This window comes from Macrobrachium nipponense, chromosome 3 (genome assembly GCF_015104395.2).
Source record: "Macrobrachium nipponense isolate FS-2020 chromosome 3, ASM1510439v2, whole genome shotgun sequence".
NCBI lineage: Eukaryota > Metazoa > Arthropoda > Malacostraca > Decapoda > Palaemonidae > Macrobrachium > Macrobrachium nipponense.
Genome location: NC_087202.1, coordinates 117,276,215 through 117,296,750, shown reverse-complemented (window position 1 = coordinate 117,296,750; position 20,536 = coordinate 117,276,215). Strand labels below are relative to the sequence as shown.

General features: G+C 38.3%; 2 protein-coding genes across 3 annotated transcripts in view; one reads left to right on the top strand and one right to left on the bottom strand.

Moving 5' to 3' along the window:
• LOC135221999 (polycystin-2-like) overlaps positions 1 to 13,499 on the bottom strand; it is a gene marked incomplete at its 3' end in the record, with an annotated part of 122,946 nt that extends 109,447 nt beyond the window's left edge. The window contains 2 exon segments of one of the 2 annotated variants that reach the window (XM_064260107.1): positions 8,925 to 9,157; positions 13,315 to 13,499. In XM_064260107.1, coding sequence (XP_064116177.1) covers positions 8,925 to 9,111 — 187 coding nt within the window. 2 annotated transcript variants of the gene reach the window in all.
• Positions 13,500 to 14,622: 1,123 nt separating this feature from the next.
• LOC135221998 (inactive selenide, water dikinase-like protein) overlaps positions 14,623 to 20,536 on the top strand; it is a 104,390-nt gene continuing 98,476 nt past the window's right edge. The window contains exons 1-4 of the mRNA XM_064260106.1: positions 14,623 to 15,053; positions 17,631 to 17,735; positions 17,980 to 18,128; positions 18,355 to 18,467. Coding sequence (XP_064116176.1) covers positions 14,762 to 15,053; positions 17,631 to 17,735; positions 17,980 to 18,128; positions 18,355 to 18,467 — 659 coding nt within the window. The 5' untranslated portion in view covers positions 14,623 to 14,761. The remainder of the gene's footprint in view (positions 15,054 to 17,630; positions 17,736 to 17,979; positions 18,129 to 18,354; positions 18,468 to 20,536) is intronic.

Genomic DNA, 20,536 nt, shown 5'->3' with positions numbered 1-20,536 from the left:
CTGAGGGAATGATAGAAAACGACCAGGCAAAGATCCTCGGGACTATGGTATCAGAACGGATAGGGTGATACGTGCAAACAGACCAGACGTGACGTTCATTGACAAAGTCAAGAAGAAAGTATCACTCATTGATGTCGCAATACCATGGGACACCAGAATTGAAGAGAAAGAGAGGGAAAAAATGGATAAGTATCAAGATCTGAAAATAGAAATAAGAAGGATATGGGATATGCCAGTGGAAATCGTACCCATAATCATAGGAGCACTAGGCACGATCCCAAGATCCCTGAAAAGGAATCTAGAAAAACTAGAGGCTGAAGTAGCTCAAGGACTCATGCAGAAGAGTGTGATCCTAGAAACGGCACACATAGTAAGAAAAGTGATGGACTCCTAAGGAGGCAGGATGCAACCTGGAACCCCACACTATAAATACCACCCAGTCGAATTGGAGGACTGTGATAGAGGCAAAAAAAAAAATAATAAAAAAATAAAATAATAATAATAATAATAATAATTATTATTATTATTATTATTTCCAAGTGGATCTTTCTTGTACGAATCTTCCTAAATAAGCCTTAGGTTTAATTGCGGGATTTGTAGTACTGCGCCGACTTACTATTTGGCGCGTCGGACTAACGGGGTGACGGACTACAGGAACGTTGCAATATCGATATCTCGGATGACCGAAATCATACCTGCGTTGTCAGAATACCGAAAACCCTTTGGCATCTCGGACTCTACATATGTGCATCGCAGATACGCTAGAACCGAGCAGGGTAACTGGAATTGAATGGAATACAGAATTTGGGGCAAAGGCCAAGTACTGGACCTTTGAGGTCATTCCACGCTGAAGGGGAAATTGAGGTCAAGAAGGCTTTCGAGTTGACACATGAGGAGAGAACAGTTACACTATGAAAGCGAGAAGGAAGAAACAATGTACAGACGATGTTGCAGCTGAGGGCCGAAAGGGCGCTGCAAAGACCCTTCAGTAATGCCTACAGTGCACAGCGTGAGGTACACTGACGGCACTACTCCCCAGTGGGTTAGTAGAGTATGAGGCCGACTTTGACTAAAAACATTGGCTATAGTCACGACCTTGCCTTTGGGAACGAGTTGCCCAGATGCCTCTGACGGCCTGGCGAGGAATGACTCGGATCCATTACCCAAATCTCACGAGCGCAGAAGATTTACGGAAAATAACAGATTTTGCTTAATCAAGACAACTTATCACAACCATTCATTCGTTTGGTTTTCTGTACAGCCTTCCACAGGGGCGATTCCCTCTCTCGCCGGCCCTTGCACGTTTTCTATGAGTTACTTCTTACATTTTATAATTGCATTCTTTTAGTGTTTGCTCGTCAGTATCGAAGCTCCTGCAGAATAGTGGAGTCTTTAGTTCCCTTTGAAATTTGCTTTCTTTTTGTATGATCTTCACTTGAGGCGGTATTTTGGTTGTATAGTCTTGGTGCGCAATGTTCACTTGCTCTCTCGCCTGATTTACAATTTGTTCTAGGTTCGAATAGCCCACATGATTTACAAACCATCCATGTAAATAAAAGACAAATATTAACGAAAATAGAAAGAAATAATAAGGATTCTAAACAGATTCTTTAAATCATCTACCGTGGAAGACCCTATTCCAGTTCAATGTGTGTCTAGAAGTAACCAGATTAAGGAGCTGCCAGATGTCCTCATCAAGCCCAGGCCCGAAGAAGAAAAAGAAAAAAAAATGAGGAAGATGGTTATGTCAGTCCATTGTCTAGACGATGCATATAATCCTACGGTCAAAAACAGACGTGGGTGGAGAGAATAGAATGGAATAGAATACAGTATTTAGGCCAAAGGCCAAGCAGTGTGACCAATGAGGTACTTCAGTGTTGAGACGGAAATTGACAATAAATTGCACTACGAATCGATTGTTGGGAGAGGATGGACAGTAAGACGGAAGAAAGAGGATATGGAAGGAAGTACAGTAAAAGGAGCGAAAGTGGTTGCAACTATGAGCTGAAGGGACGCTGGGAAGAATCTTAAGTAATGACTATAGTGCATCGCATGAGGTGCACTGACGGCACTAACTAAACCTCCCCCAACCCTCCACCCCAGGAGAAGTGAGAAAGTCACGGAACCAAAATGAGTACCTCTATATAAATATAATTGAGTTTTTTTTATTAAAACGACTACCAATATGGCAAACGTTCCACTGCAATGATGAAATCTTTTCGTCAGAAGAGAGAGAGAGAGAGAGAGAGAGAGAGAGAGAGAGATCCTCTGTTAATAATGTTCTTTATAAAAAATACTAATATAAGGTGAAATAATACAACCTAACGTTACCTTCTAATTACTAGAGGTTAAGTGACGTGGCAAAAAACAAAGAGTAAATAATAAATAACAACAGAAGGAATCCAGGTCGAGCAATGTAACGAGTGTGACAAGCACGCAAGAGAGAGAGAGAGAGAGAGAGAGAGAGAGAGAGAGAGAGAGAGAGAGAGAGAGAGAGAGAGAGTAATGACTAAAGACTCCTGAATATCAAGAGCATGCTAAGATTAATGATCTTTTGATAAAAAAAATTTTGTTACCATTTCGTGTTTTTTTTACTTTAGATATTCTTTCAAAACATAAATAGATAGAACAGAATGTATAATTTAGGCCAAAGACCAAGAGCTGTGAGAGAAATCAACGGTAAGGAGGTCTGAATGGTGTAACAGAAGGAAACCCGTACAGATGCGCTACGAAACACATGTTAAAAGAGGTGGAAAATCAGATGGAATTTAGAGAATATCAACGGAGGAACAGTAAAAGGAATGAAAGGGGTTGCAGCTAGGGGCTGAAGGGACGCGGCAAAGAACCTTAAAGTAATGCCTTAAGGGAACCTTACACGGCTCTAGCCACCCCCCCCCCCCCCCCTCTCCATGGTGTTCAAAACAAAAGAAAATCATTAAATCGATATAAGCAAAGGTATTTGAGGTCAAGTGTAATGCATTAAAATACCCGGTGAATGAATAAACAGGCAATATTAGGCTACTATAATAATACATGTTTCCTCAATGGGAGCTAAGTCAACAAATTATCTTTTCATATAAACTAAACGGAAGTAACCAAAAGCATTAAAAAATCTATGAGGCACGTAATCAGATGATTTTCAAACGATAATGCTCCTGACAGGCATCCGTCACTGACCAGTGACCAGTAACAGAGGATAACCTTTCACTTGTGAAATAAGGGTGACTGATGCCAAGGTATGCAATGGAAGTATGACTTCTGGAACTCAATTCTTGGAGAGAAGGGACATATTAACGATAAGTTAATAACATTAAAGAAAATTTCCAAAAATAGGAAGGTGTAGAAATGAATAATTAAAGATATTAAAGACTAAAACAAACATTACAAAAAGTACTGAAGAAAAAGGACATGAAACGAGTAGTGGTTATTAATATGACAAAGAGCACCAAATGATAGAAGAACTCAAAAACAATTCGTGACTTGGAAGAGAGGGGATACAAAAACATATTCGAATGGGAGTCAATGGAAATAGTAAAATAAAAAAAAAGGGAAAAGATGATTAAATCTACAGATTACCAGAGAGTGAAATGAGAGATACAGATGACGCTTAAGAAAGAGGTGGTGGTAAGGGTTAGGAAAAAAAAAAAAGGAGGCGGGTTATAAACATTAACGAGTTCAAAGGATCGCACTGAAAAACAATGTGTCTTTGTTTAATCAAGAGAGAGAGAGAGAGAGAGAGAGAGAGAGAGAGAGAGAGAGAGAGAGAGAGAGTTCATCGTTTGAAATTCGTGATAATCTGGGAAGTTTATAAACAGAATAACAAAGACAAATTAACGAAGGACAAATGACTTCGAAAGGGGCTCGTCTCGAGAGACTTAAAACCGAAGATCACGAGACAGTCGGCCAAGGGCGTTCTTTCATTCGACTCGTGTTGCCCGGGGAGAGGGGAGAGGGGAGACTGCCCAAACAAACACTGAGTCACAAGACGAACAACCACAACACCCCCCCCCCCCCACCTCTCTCTCTCAACAATAATTCTAACAAAATAGGCTTTGATTACTACTCTTTGGTACACCCAAAATAACGTAGTCACTCTCCCTCTCTCTCTATCTCTCTCTTTCAGCAGTAATTTAAAAAAAATGCTTTGATCACTACTTTTGATATACATATAGTACATAAAAGTAACGTAAGGCAAAGTCTCTCTCTCTCTCTCTCTCTCTCTCTCTCTCTCTCTCTCTCTCTCTCTCTCTCGACAACAATTTCCTAAAAGGCTTTGTTCACTATTTTTGGTACACCCAAAATCAATGTTCTCTCTCAGACAAGAAATAATGGATGGAAACTAGAACTGATGGATACAACACATCCCATTGTGGGAACTTCTTTACATACACGATATGTGAGACGTGGAACAAACTGCCACCAGAAGTTGTGAACAGCAACAGTGTAGAAGAGTTTAAAAGAAAGCTAGAAAAATCATCAGGACACTGTAAATGCACAGTAAAACCTGCTCCTACAGATAAGTGCCCACACGATGTCTCCTCGGATGGACTAACAAGTCTTCGAGACATCCTAATCCTTGTAACTTTAAAAACATGCTTTTAATCGAAAGCACTAAAAAGTGCTAATACATTTTTGGAGACACACTAGGGTTTTCTTGCAATTAATCGTGTCTGCAAAAATAAAAGCGTGGCGCCAAACAAGGAAGGAAGCGCTACAAGGAGAGAAATGTATATATTTTTTGTATTTCTTGTAACACTTCCTTGCATGTCATCTTCCAGGTGCCCCATTTTTATTTTTGAAAACATAATTAATTGTAAGAAAATCCTGGTGTCTCCAAAAATTTATTTTTTCACTTTTAGTGCTTTCTAATACTATCGTGTTTAAACAAAATTAATATTTTATTTTATACTTTTAGTTTTGCCAGATACTGTAACCGATTTATTATTATAGCTAACGAAACTCATATCCTATCGACCCAAAGAAGAATTGAAAAATCTGCAAGATGTTTACCGAGTCAAAAAAGTTGTGAAAAATCCGGAAAGTTTTATACAAATCCTGAGCTACTGGGAGAGGTCACTGTAGGATCACTAGAGGCCACTGCTGACTTACTGATCATGTAAGGTAAGGTTATAGTCTAGTCGCCGGGAATGAGTCACCATGCAAAATTTCTAGTCCATCGGACGAAGGGAACAGGTCGGAAATTGAGTTACGAGATTTGACCAAGACTAACAAACAAACAAGTTACATATAAGAGTAAACAAAAAAAAAAAAAAAAACTTTTGTTCACTATTCTTTGGTAAACACATTATCAACGTAAGGTCTCTCTCTCTCTCTCTTCTCTCTCTCTCTCTCAACAATAATAAAAAAATAGGCTTTATTCACTATTCTTTGGTACACCCAAAACCATCCTAAGACACTCTTCCTCTCTGTGTATGCTAAAACCCACGCGAAAAACAAAACAAAATACAGCTTGGAAGACATGCAACTCCATATTAAGTGTCCTAATGAACATTCTATACACGACATGCACTTCAGCCTGTGGACACGTTTTGATACACACAAACACATTGGAAGCTAAAATATTTGCATTCTGGTTTTGAAGTCAGTTGAAAAACCATTAAACCTCGAAAGCAATTTCTAGGGAATGGATAATTTTAAAATCCATTCAGGTTCTTCGTATGTCTTTAAGGAATTATTATTATTATTATTATTTTGGTAGAAGACCTTCTTTTAGGCAAATGTTGTTAAAAAGAATGGCAGAATTAAGAGAGTTGATTTTATATAGTTTTTTTCTATTTATCTTACAATTCGCTTCTCAGGCTCAAAGATGTTTCTGAGTAACTAGTCAATAGTCATATCGGTATTTTTCAAGTTATAAATGCTGAAGATAATCTTTTATTTTATTACAATAGGATCTCAGGTCCAGGTCAAGCACTGACGACGATCCTTGCTTGACCTGGACCTGAGATCCTGTTTTAATAAAATAAAAGATTACCTTCAGCATTTATAATTTTTGAAAATTCCCAATATGAATATTGGCCAGTTACTCAGAAACATCACCGAGCCTGAGAAGCGAATTGTAAGAAAAATAGAAACAAAATCAACTCGCTTAATTCTGCCATTCTTTTTAACAGTATTATTTTTATCATTATCATTATTATTATTGTTATTGTCATTATTATTATTATTATTATTATTATTATTATTATTATTATTATTATTATTATTGATTATTAGTTATTATTATTATTATTATTATTATTATTATTATTATTATTATTATTATTATTATTATTATTATTATTATTATTATTATTATTATTATTATTGTTTTTGTTGTTGTTGTTATTCAGAAGATGAAACCTACTCAAATGGAACAAGCCCACGGGGGCTACTGACTTGAAATTCAAACTTCCAAAGAATATGGTGTTCATTAGGAAGAAGTATGACGAGGTAAAGGGAAATACAGAAAGAGGTCCCACTTATAAAAAAAAAGGAAAAAATGAATAAATTAACGCATAGATGAAAACGTGCTAAAATACAAGGAGAATAGTATTAGTGAAGTAATGCATTGAACCTTTGCTTGAACTTCAGAAGTTTCAATTGTACGACTTCCTCTGGGAGGCTGTTCCAGTCCAACGGACTGCATATTGGTACTGCTGTTCAGCGAATGTGGTTGCTCTCGGCAGATAAAAGGGGTCAGAGATCAACTGTGAATGTGAAAGATCTTTGTTGAGATACAACTTCCAAAGAAGCGACAAACAAGAGACTATCAGTCGTTGGTGCAAGTCATTACTACTACTGTTAGGAAACAGAAAGAGGCCACCACGAACTCTCTATCTGAAGGAGATAAATCTCTGGCCGAAGTAGGCCTCCAGTATAAAAACAGGTTGCATTGGTTTTATCACTGTTATACATATGTGAAGCCTTACGAAGTTTCAAAGTAACTTTGGAAAGTGGACAGAAGAGTGATATCATCAGTCCATTGCCATCCGAATTCCTTACGCCCTAGCGGAAAATGATGCGAATAAACAATATGACCTTAGGTAGTGACCTTAAATCAACAAATGCCCCGAAATGTCAACAGACAACTCCCAGGAGACTGTCTTGCCAATCCTTATTTATAATTTATAATAATGAACTCGCGTATTTCGATGACGACAAATATTCGAAACTTCTCAACACTGAGACAGGTTCAACATAGAAACGGAAACAAAAACACTAGCATGTAGCCATCCTTAAGATTTAATTAAGTAACAGGGAAGGTGTCATTATGCAAGACTACAGGTAAAATTGGGCTTAAAACCTGAAAACAGGTCGCCCTATTTCTCCCACCTGACAGGCGAGCAACGCGTAATTAAGCTTATTACCAGTGGACCAATTTAGGAATGGGAAGTATTTAACATACTACGCCCAGAAACTCGGTTCTGAAAATGGCACGTTCTCCCAGAGCTGAAATGAAATCAAACCCTCGCTACGCCTGTCTTCAGAGGAAAATACTCGACATTAGTCAGCATCAGTACAGTAACAACAGACAAACTAAGTGTCTGAGTGCCTTGAACTGACTTGGCACTCGACTTAATTAATGAAAGATGGTTCTATACTTCTCTCTCGAAGATAATAGGCAATCTGTCTGTCTTAGCTTGAGCTGGCCTTATGCCAGCACGGGCTCTTACTTCTGGACAGACCATAAATGAATCCAGAAATTTAAAAATATTGTTCCAAGTCATCGGCAATCAAAAAACAATAATATAAGCAAAGCACAGTCAATAAAAATGTTTGTAGCGAGTCTTTTTCTTCCCATTACACTTCTTGGAACTTTTGAAGTCCTTGCAAGCAGCGCCTTTAGAGAAGCCATGACGCAATGCATTGCGACAATAAATAGAAGACTGGCCCACTGCTCTACACCGACTGATACGCTTAAAAGAACACACTCGTTCAAGTCACAAAACCTGTCATCAAAAACAATTCGGTAACAGGTAGTAGGTACTGCCCGAAACTTTTTTAATGGAAAATCGTTGCCATTATGATCTTCAAGAATATCTACGTACGTTCTTGATCTTCATTTCCAGCGTCGAAAATTAACTTTATGACAGGAATATGACGTCAATCCAGCGAAATATTCGTGAACTTAAATAATCAATATGTCAAACACACGAGAATATAAATGACGGTTCCTTTCAGTAATAATGATTACAAATTACCTTTCAGCAATAATGATGACAATTACTAATCAATCTTGTAATTCCTTATAAAAAATTAAGTATTTCGGCAGTATTTTCAGAGTCCTAATAGCTATCAACATGGGGATAGATGTACCTCCCTATCCTATCGAGACTGAATACGTGGTATGCGATCCCTCAAAGACCGAAGTGTTGCACTTGGCAAAGATCAGCGCATCAGTCAGGTAAATCGAATACAATTTTCACCATTTTTCAGATGAGGTTCGTATTTCATTTCATTCCTTTTATTTCCTATTGGGTTTTAGAGACTTTCATTGCCAAACTACGTATAAATATAATAATGAAAAATAAATAAGAAGTGATATGAGGTAGCAAGCAGCCTAAATGCATAGTTTTCTCAGAAAAAAAATCCAGAGAGAGAGAGAGAGAGAGAGAGAGAGAGAGAGAAGAGGAAGAGAGAGAGAGAGTAGAGAGGAGGAGAGAGAGTCTAAGGATGTTTCATGGTTAATCTATATAAAAAAAAATAAATAAATAAGCAATGACATGAGGTAGCAAGCAGCAGATCTGGTTGGGGTTCTCAGCAAAATCAACATATATATAAATTAATTAAAATATATATTATATGTATATTCATATATATTCTATTTATATATATATAATATATATATATATATATATATAGAGAGACGAGAGAGAGAGAGAGAGAGAGAGAGAGAGACTGGCAATAACTAAGTTACTCACGGGAGACGCAGCTGGAGAAGTTGTACCAGCATCCTTTCTTCCTGATGGTCTCGTTGTCGTACTGGTACGGATCCTGCACTGTGCCACTGGCCGGAGGAGGATTACGGGCATTGTTGTTCCCGTGCCCTTGGTCCCAGGCAAACCGGTTCATGGACCCCTGCGTGTCCGGACGGTCCATTTCATCCATAATGATGGAGAATTGGCGGAACTAATCCCGACAAGCACTGGTGAACCTGTTGGGCCAAGAAGAGAGAGAGAGAGAGAGAGTAAGAGAGATGTTAAGGTAATGTCAGGGAAAACTTCCCGTCGATCTTCCACAAAAATTTAAACTGCAAGAGAATTTCAGTCAATGGCAGCGAAAGTTAATGTCAGTTAGTTGATGCTCATCTATCATCTTGAGTCTTTTTTCCAATCTTTCACAAAGATTAAAAAATGACAAGAGAATTCAAGTCAATGACAGAGACACTTAATATCAGCTGGTAAGCTTTGATAACCAAGAATCTGTTTTTCAATCGTTTACGAAGACTGAAATGCGTAATCTTGAATAACGCAATATTTTGTTTTCAATCAGAGCTAACGTTGCAATCATCACCACCACCACCACCACCACCATCAGAGATAAGAGATAATTTTAGATATGTGTAATTTCAGAGAACAGTTCCATGCGTGAGCTATGATTGATGAGTTAGTCATTAAAATAGAATTGGTAATTATTATCACCAGCTAGACCCTTGCGCCAATTCGAGCACCAAAATTAAAGCAAATTGTGTTAAATATTTAACCATGCAACAGCCATAAAAATAGTTTCTTACACAAGTTCATTCTGAAAGTCGCAAATAAAAATTTTACGAAAAAAAGGCCATTAGATGGTTGGCAAGAAAAAAAATCAACAGTCAAAACAAAGAAACGGTTACCTTCTGTTATGGGTAAAAAAAGCGAACAAAGGTATGAATGAGGCAAGAGACCGATTTACTGCTTTTTAAAAGACCGCTGTTATTACATATTACAGAGTTCATAGAACAGTGTTGTTATTCATCGAAAACATTTCATTAAAAGGGCAAAAACTGAACAAACGGTGTCTCAAATGAAACATAAGTAAACTACCACTGTGACAAATTACCAAATATCATATAAGTCTGTCAAACGGAGTCTAAAGTTTCGACTTGTCAGCCTCGATCGCAATGACAAATGATCGTACTACCACACTACAGAAACGCAAACCTTTAACACGCAAGAATTTCAGAAACAAGCACTTTCTAGATCCCAATTTAGATTCACAAACAACAAACGTATCACAAACATGCCTAAGAAATATGCAACACTCACCATAGCATATTAGTAGAGAGTTACTTGCATCACTACTAAAGTGAATTGAAATACAGCTCATTGAAATATTCCCTAATGTACACTAACTACGCCCATAAAACATTCGTCTTCACTCAGATCACTTCGCTTATGAGATGTAATTAAAAATTACTGGCAATAAAAATAACAAACGACGATGGAAACAGGCCACAGTCTACTAAGTGTAGTCAGCTTGTCAAAGTCTGCAGGTGACGGTCAACGCATCGAAACTTTTCATTTACTTTATCAGATAAAGAAGCTCGCACCGCCTAGATAACATTTCGTTAGATAAAAATGATTATTCAGCTGTAATTCTAAGCCCTTATTTTTCACTCTCATCCTTCAGAGCTTCCAGCAAATTTCACGTGCCTTTCCGGAAACTCTCTTAGCACAGGTAATGAGAAATCTATATACAGGGATGACACAAGAAAGAAAAAAGCCTAGGGTTTACACATTTTAACCAATAATAAAACTATGAGCACAGATACATTAGGAACTAACAGAACTGTCCTATACAACACTAGGCACAGTCATACTAGTATATAATCTAAGGCTAACGAGGTGATCACCACCAAATGCGTCGTAATGACTAATTGACTTTGAAGCACCTGATCGTTACACGACGTAGACTTGGGTACTGATGAGTTTCCTCTCAAAGTGAAAGTCTTGAAAATACTGGGAGATGGTTTTCTTAATCAGTATCAACCAATGTACCTACATTTTCATTTTAACTAATATTTACAGAAAATACATGAATGCATGTGAATAGGCGTAAAAGTATGATTTGAGAGCAGTGCTACAAGGTGTAATATTTTCATACATTCTTATCTCTCTCTCTTTAATAGTTGAGTTTTTTCTACCACTAACTATATAAAAACGTTGTAGAGATGACACTATCATTTCAGGCAATACAGAATGATGTGGAAATAAAACAATTATCGATTCTCTCTATCACCAATATAATTTCTGTTTTTCCCAGAAATCAATGTACGTATGTATATATATATATATATATATATATATATATATATATGTGTGTGTTGTGTGTGTGTGTGTGTGTGTGTGTTTGTGTGTGTATGCACATATAATGCGAAGTGGGGTGTGTGAAACTAATGTATACTTCTAAAAAGAAAACGCGGTCCGAAACCACTCTATAAACATTCACCGAATTCAAGTAACTGGGTCAGATATCTCCGCATACATTTCAACACAACAATGATACCATGAAGATTTTACTATATTACCTTACACTAATAACATGGAAGACGAGTAAAATTTGTAAATCTACGAGACAAACTAATTTACGAAACGGAAAATTGACAACTTTGTTAAATGACTTCAAAAAGAACAAAATAATCGCCCACTCGTCCCCCGGCAACTTCAATTGTTTACTTCCAGTTCCAGACACTCGACGATAATTGGTGTTAAACCATTCGCTTTCATAAATTTGGTAAGCATAAATTAACACAAATCTATCCGTAGATGATACAGTTGAGAATGCTAAATAACTTTCTACGAGATTTGGTGTAGTATTTCTATGAACATTTGTTTAGTCAGTCTCCGATTTAAATATACATTTGTATAAAATGTCCGGAACGTATGCCTAGTCTCACTTTTCAACTATACGTAATAGTAGGCTTCAGATTTAGTTCGGTTCTCCTAAGCTCAGAAAACCCATTGCATTTCTCATACTTCCTACAGCAATCCTTTTATAGGCAGTGGACCTTATCCTACATAACTATTATAAATTTATCCTTTTATTGCAACACTCAATTTAGTTTGGGTCTGTCAAGTCAACCTAGATGTTTAAATCAATCATCTGTTAAGAAATAAATTAACTGTACTTAAATTCGAAACCAATTAAAAAAACGAACTCTGTCAACTATCAAATTCAAGTTGACAGTTGTTGCGACCAAGATATGGTGCTGTAAGTTATACGCATGGAACAAAAATAACCACAAAAAATGAATATGATCCTCTTTGATATCTCAATTTATCTAGTACAGCTTACGACAGGCACGTAGGTATAACAATGCACCCCGTACTACCTTTTGATAATGTTCCTTCACTGACAAAGTATTACGAACATACCAGACTCGTTCTATAATAGCATATAAATGACTAATGGTGTCCTGTTTACTAAGAGTTTATTGGTCACCAAGGTGTCAGTCGCCCTGTTTTGTTATAACTTGAAATCCTCATCAGTAAGACATGTGGAATTTAGATTTAACAGAAAAAACCTGAGATGTTCCCGCACGGGGTATAGCTACAAACCTTTGCAAATCTTGAAAGATCTTTCGGAGCTTCCACATATCGCTATAATTTTTTTTTACGCAAATGCCAGACGTACGCAGATGAATAAGAGAAAATTGTGAAATATGATCTACCCAATAATATTACGTGCACCATGAACAAAATGCCAACGAACATAATCTAAATAGAAATTACAAATGACTAACCAAGCTTCCATACTGGAAACAACGAGACACCATATAGTATCACCACCGTTACCGTAAGGCAAAACAAAGGTTACAATCTAAGCTTGACCTTACCAAGAATTTGCTGCACCTACGATCAACGCAGTTTCCATTACGAGAGACTTCAACGATGGCCATTTTTTCTACGCGGCTACCTATTGTTGATAACCAAAGCTATGGACATTCATAGTGACGTAATTTAGTGAAAATAATGTTACGCCAAATTCAAAATTTTACTTATCCCTGGAAATGTAATATCAAAATGAAATGTGAAAAAAATGCATACAGAACAATAACTTACGCACACAATGTTCACCTAAAGAAGTTTATCCTTTCATAACTTCTTGACAAGCATGATAGTGACCAACTGTAAAATTAGTAGGCTTAAACATGCTGTTGGTAATGTTAGCCATACCAGCCTTTGTGTCTCAAGCTGAGACACAATGGTAGTGTCTACGAATTTCCTGTTCATAAACAAATATAAGAAGGCAAACCTAATTTAAGCCCCAATAAACAAAATTTCAAACCGATACTACCTATCTACTTTGTACACCTCACCGAGGGCTTACCTGATTGATGGGCCTATTGCCCAAAAGGTGGAAGGGGGGCAATATTTCGCCGGACAAGAGGTGGTGGTAACTTCTCGGGTACTTCAATGCCACAGCGCCCAGCCCCAACTGCCGCAGCCGCACTTGAAGCCCAGCACAAGTGCCACCTCACCCAACCTCGTCCTCCCCCGAACAACGGCACCTTTCACTTGACAACCGTAAACAATCCATTCGAGTGCTCTCGATGGCGTTGACTTCAACTTCAGCTTCTGCCATCCTTGTAAAATTCTAATTACTGCTGATATCCGAAAAATACTTTTCGTCACTATTAAACAATTAAATTGATCATACCGAAGTTTATTTCCAACTTCTGTAACATTAATATCATGGTATTAAAAATATTTTTCGAAATCAACGGAAGTACAATGCAATTGCCATGGCAACGAGAAATGCTCTTTGCATAAAACTAAGGCCGGGTATTTTGAACACTAAATTATAAAAGAGCGCTGACTGATGATCAACAAAGTATTCGTATACAATTCAAAGCTAGCCCTGCAACATGTAGTACCTACTATTTTTCTCGAAACACGCAAGGAAATCTATATGCGCTTGACAGCCAGAAATGAAAATAGTGACAAATATAAACTAATTACGCAAAATCAAATACATCAGTAGTTACACATATATATAAATCACACGACTTTCATCCTTACAGATTACTGTTGACTCCAGAATTCGTATTAGAGCTACACGTGTTTTTACCTAACGCTGACACGCTGCAGAAAGTTAATTGCCGTGTCAAGGGGAGAAAAAAGAACGAGGCTGCATTAAATTCTGTCTATACAACTCATAATGTTCTTGGATAGTGTATTCTGCATAAGATGACATTTTCGCAAACATCGTATACTACATATATTGGATGGCTTGACCTCCCCCGCATGACAAACGTGTGCGTGGCTCAGCATGTTTTTAAACAGATTGCGGTGAAAGTTGAACAAAATTCGATTTTTCTTTATTAAGGATACTCTTACCGCGATTAGAATGAATGAAGTGGGTCAAACAAAGTGTCACGTTACAAGAACTTGATTCGAAATTTGAAATGCGATTCATAAACAGGTGTTAAAAAGTTTTATGATAATGCTAAATGGTCTTGCTTCCCCGCCCCTACAGCTCCGCTCGCACCCGCAGCTCCCCAAGCTGAAACGAGCCGCTCCCCAACGTGACGTCACAGCCCCTGCTCGCCAATCAAAACCGAGGAATAGGACGTCACCGTTTTATCCCACCAATAGGAAATCATCATTGTGGTGCGCATCATCCGGGACTTGAAGGAATCTAGTGGTCGGGGAGTCGCCATTTTGAGGGAGTCCGAGAAGCTGCAGGGATCGGATACCGGCTCGACTCCAACTTGCGTGATTCGTGTTTATTTTATATCTTGTGAAGTGTTTCGCCAGCGAAGCCTTTGATCGAAATGGAAGTGTACATGGAACCTACGCAAGTGCCGCAGGATGCCTTGGCCGCAGCTGCACAGCTGGAATTGGGAGCATCCCCTAATGCATTGTCCCTCCGCCGGCCCTTCAATCCTGTTGCTCACGAGTTGGATGCCAACTTCCGACTCACGAGATTCGCAGATTTGAAAGGATGAGGGTGCAAGGTCCCTCAGGATGTGCTCAGCCGCCTCCTCGAGGGACTGGAAGATGATGGCACAGGTCATGAGCATGACCATGCAGCACACTTCATGCACTTACCCATCACTCGCATTGGTAGGGCGCGTGTTGTCTCGTAGTACATGATTGCCTCCCGGCACGCTAGGCCTACATTCATTATTTATTTTAATTCATTCATAGGGGCTACTCTTGGCCCGTAAAGCTGCATGTATCGTATTGAATGCAGTTAATTAGGATAAATTTTGCTGTTCAATTTTGGCCGCAGCTCCATTGCCATGTCAAGCAGTAGGCTAGACCACTCAGGAATCGCCATGCCATTCCATAGGAGCCTTTCAAATTAATATTAATCTATGCTTATCATAGAGTATACAATGCTTAGCGTATTAATTTTTCGTGGCTCAGGGTAATTGATTAATTAAACTACATTGCCAAGATAGCTCCTTATCTGCTCTAAGCCTACATTGTTTATCAATTCGAAATTGTCGTTCTGAACGGAGGTCACGTGGCGCCAGCGTTCGGAATTATTCCCATTCATAAAGTTTGAACGGAGTCCTTACGACCTCGCAATGAAAATACACATTTGTATTTTTAAGATCCTTACTGAATATTCTTTTATTATAAATTAAATATTTGAGATATCATTTGTTCAGGGACTGACCTGAATACAACTTCATCACGGCCATGCTTCAATGTTTGTCTAGACACACAGTTACATCATACGTAATGATAATTATGATGCAATCGCTGCTTGACATGTGCGTGTTCGTTAGGTGGTATTTTTGCACCCAATATTAAATTTCATCAGCATAAATGAAGGACTGGGTCTAAACTGAATGAATATTAATAAATAGGTAGTAGGTAGTAAGTATTATTTCTGGAGCATGGCTTAGGTAGTTTACCAGGTTAAAGCATACCTAGGCCTACCGTATCACTGTTGAATGTCAAGGTAATTTTGTAGGTCTCTTTAGTTATATGCTAATTAATATTTGCATCATTTTATAGTTTAATTACCCTAGGTTAAAAAGTAATGTGTAGCTATTAAAGGGTGTATATTTGACAATAACTTACTGTTGTAGGCCTAAAGCCTTAGCCGTAATTGGCCTGTTTCTCACATATGACATGGTCGATGAGCTGTTTAGTTTTCTCTCATGAATAACCCTCCTTGTAGGGAAGCAGAATGCAACTGAATTCGGGTCTTACCAAGTGGATCACTAGGCCTATAGGTTGTAGTTAATCAGCTCAGTGGTCTGGTAAAACTAAGATATACTTAACTTTTTTATTGCCCTTGCTCAGTTTTCTTCCATCATAGCTGCTTTTCTATAGTGTTCATCTCACATTCAGGAATGAATTCCAGCCTCTTTACTAGAGTATGTAGGTTAACTCAGTGGTCAATGAAACCTCTTTGTCTCTCTTGCCAGAAATTTTTTGCCCATTTGATTTTTCACTCCTGTGACCTCATGATACACCAGCAGTATTGAGAAGTGTCTTTTTGGCTGTCTTATTTCTCTTATTGATCATACTTTTGAGGAATTGGTTCTAGAGAACTGTCATACTATTTCTTATCAGTTCAGTCATTTGTCAATAAGTGTGAAGCCTTTTTCAGGAGATTGATTGATTTATTTTTTCAACATTTGTTAGGTTTTCTCTAGAGTCTGTCAGTGGCATTGATCCAAACTAAATGCATGTAAACTCATGTTTTAATCAAATTACATATATTGTTTGGCATGGTTAACATTGCCATATGACTTCCCATGTAGTACAATACTTGGTGGATGAGATTTTCTACTTGGCTTTGCTTCCTCATCAGGAGATACTTTAATTTCAATGGCAGGGTAAAATGGGAAAATGGCCCTCACGGATATAACAGCCTATTACTTTGGAAGCCAACGTAATTAGTCTTATTTTTTTATGTTTTTTAGGTGTATCATGGGCTTGTCTAAGAGTATGATTTTAGGTGTGCAAGTCTTTTGTATTGTAACCCTCCTGTAATAGTTATCTTCATATGTTGATTCAATGCTATTTTTTCAAGAGGTTTCTTAGACTTTTTTTTTTCAGAAATGTTTGTACTACAAACTTTTTACTAGTACATTACTTGAGTGATCAGTAAAGTTATAGTCAAACCAAAATGATTAGGAACATATACTTTTTAGACTTTTCCCAGATTTGATTCTTAAAACCTCTGCCTAAGTTGGTGTATCATCTAGATGTGGCAGAAACGTTGCCATGTGTTCCTTATACCAGATCAGAAAGGGTAAACAGTTTGACACTACCTATTGTTCTGTTTCTAACACTGAAGAGGTAAAATGAGTGAAAGAACTATTAATCTGATGATGAGTAAAGGATGATTTGAAATCATACATTGAACTGTTTTGATAACGCAGTAGGATAAGGATGGTTTAGTTTCAGTAATAATACAAATGATAACTTACATAATTGTCCAATATCTAGACCAGACTCACTGATGAAAATAAATGATACAATGCAATTAAAGACATATTGTTATTTGCTCCTTGAAGATTGTAAATTAAGTCAGTTTTGTTTTGGAATGTAATTCCGCAACATAGCTCATGAAAACCATGTTTGTAGTCATTTTGGTTTGACTATGGTATGCTGAATTTGTTGTATGCAATTTAATTTCTTTTCTGTGGTTTATTACTAGTACCATTCTTTCAGGTATTGGAATGGATGCAAGTGTTACACCTTTGCGACATGGAGGACTTTCACTTGTACAAACAACAGATTTCTTTTATCCTTTAGTTGATGATCCATATATGATGGGTATGTATCACTAAACTTTTGTTTGACCTAATTGTAGGAAGTATATCTGCTGCCTTTTGATTTTCCTTGTTAAGGCTAAGAGTTTAACAACTAAAATACAGTGTATGTACAGTTATGGCAAGTTTTGTTTTCAGTTTAAAGTTAAAACTTTCTTTCATAGTTTCTCATGTACTGTCCTTGAATAAATTTGAAGGGAGCATTTCATTTTTGGCATTATTTTCTTAATTTATGTCTGACATTTCAGGGAAAATTGCATGTGCTAATGTTTTGAGTGACCTGTATGCCATGGGGGTGACCGATTGCGACAACATGCTGATGCTTCTGGGTGTTTCAACCAAAATGACTGAAAAGGAGAGAGATGTTGTCGTCCCTCTAATGATGAGAGGATTTAAAGTGAATTGATAAGCTTTGGTTTTCTGTAATTCTGAATAGATTAATAAGTGAATATCCTATAATAGATTCAGTGGTTGGGTACCCTTGCCAGATAAAAGTTTTGAAATAAAATTCAAGTACCTAATTTGGGAAATATGAATAGGTAGATAGTAAGGAAGATGTATTGTGTAAATATTGGTTAGGCCGTAATATTTGTGCTAGTTTTGATTATTTCCCTCATTTCCAGGATGCAGCACAAGAAGCAAACACATTCATAACTGGAGGACAGACTGTGATGAACCCTTGGTGTACAATTGGTGGAGTAGCCACTACTGTTTGCCAGCCCAACGAATTTATTGTGTAAGACTTCATTTATTCTGTTCTATTGAAAGTATTTTGTGCAGTAATTAACTTTCTTTTGTTCATATACGAAACAAACTTGTGAGGTCCAGGGACTATTGGCATCCATACCAGGTCATGCATGGGGTATTGTCGTTCCCAGAATGCCCTTGGTGTCTTGTGACCCATGAGTTACTTTCCTACCGCCTTTAAGATAGGACGTGATTACTTTCTATCTGTTTTAAAGCTGGTTTAGTTTGCCCAATTTTATTCATATTTTCCTTTTTTCTCTCTGGGTGATCTCAGTGTGGGTGTGATCTCCTAGATGTGTGTATGTTGTGAGATAGAGAATTTTGCTTCACCAACAGAAATATTTTCGGGTTCTTGCAAGAGACAAAGGAAATACCAAGGGGTGAGTGGGTTTCCTTGTTCAATGTGTACTAGGTGCAGAGAAGACGTATGTACTATTACTAATCCTTGTTCAGTTTGTCATTGTTGGTTGGTGGAACAGTGGATGAAATAGTATGAGAAGGGCCAGTACAAAAGAAAGGAGATGACGCCATCTTTGGATGACCAAGTGCCGTCGGCTTCTTTTGTATTGGCAATACATCAGACTGCTCCATATGTTTCGTCACCTGCTTTTGATGTTTCCCTTCAGTTTCTTCTAGCGATTTGTTATTGGAAACTCCAGGAGGGGTTTTGGGTAATTTTATGCATAACTAAGCTCCGCCATTCCCGGCAGGGAGAGGGGGAGCATCGTCATCTTTGTTCCAGGTGTCGGCCCCTGGTGCACAGAGAATGGAAGGAACGTGGTCAGCGTTAGGCCTATCAGGCGTACCAACCTTGGAGAAGTTGCTTTCTCATTATATGGCGTCACGTTTCCACCCGGGCCCAACAACGATGAATGTTCCTCATCCCCCTGGCCTGCATTTTATTGGAGCTAATGCCATGGCAATGACGACAACATCAATGTTTCCGGCGATGCAGAATGTTGGAAGCCGTTTTGCAGCACACGCAGTGCTTCCGGCAGCAGCCGCTCAATCTCTCCCTACAAGCATGGTGACGTCACAACCGACGTCACACACGGGCTTGCTGATGCAATGACGTCACAGCCTACTGCTTCTCTCACGACTTCGTTGCCTCCGGAGACGATTACACTTTCTGACACTTTGGTACACACAGTCATGAAGAAATTACAAGCACTAGAGGACAAGATAGATAAGAAAGACAAAAAGAAAAGATGTGAATTGTCTTCTTCTTCGTCTTCTTCCTCTAGTTCGGCATCATCGCAAAATTCAATGACGTCACTGCGTGTACCAGTCAAGCGTTGGAGGATACGGGACTTTGTGACTGATCCTAGGGCCAAGAGAAGAAGAGTAAATTCTTCTTCATCTTCAAGCCAGGATTGTCACATCCCTGTCAGCAACAAAGTAAAGAAAACTGGCTAGGAAGCTTAATGCTAACGGACGAAGTCATATACAGGCGTCCAAACGAGCGAAATCATCGGCGGTTGCTGGGATAGCAGCCGTTGAGGAGATGCCAATGGTGAGGACAAAGCGTTTGGGAGAGACTCCACTACCATTGGTAAAATCTATGGCGAGTGGGCAGCATTCAATGAAGTATGGAGAACATATACCAGTTTTTCCTGTAAGACCTTTTAAGATAAGATAATGAGAAAGAATGAGAGAGCTCCCATTAAAAGGTCGAGTAAGAAATGAGAAATCAAGGCAGACTTCCGCGACGGCCGTTGGAGAGGATAGTCAAATGACCTTGAATAATATTAATAGAGATAGAGAGGAAATTGAGAGAGCTCCATTAAAAGGTCGAGTAAGAAATGAGAAATCAAGGCAGACTTCCGCGACGGCCGTTGGAGAGGATAGTCAAATGACCTTGAATAATATTAATAGAGATAGAGAGGAAATTAGCTCGGTTTGGGGAGAACCTTCATCTTGGAGGTATAGACGGAGTTCTCGCTCTAGATCTGTGAGTAGAAAAGAAGTTAGGCGGTCACATGCTCCTACTAACTATTTGAGATCGAGCCGACATCAGCCATCAGAGATCAAAGATGCCGCGGTCGTAGGGTCGGACGG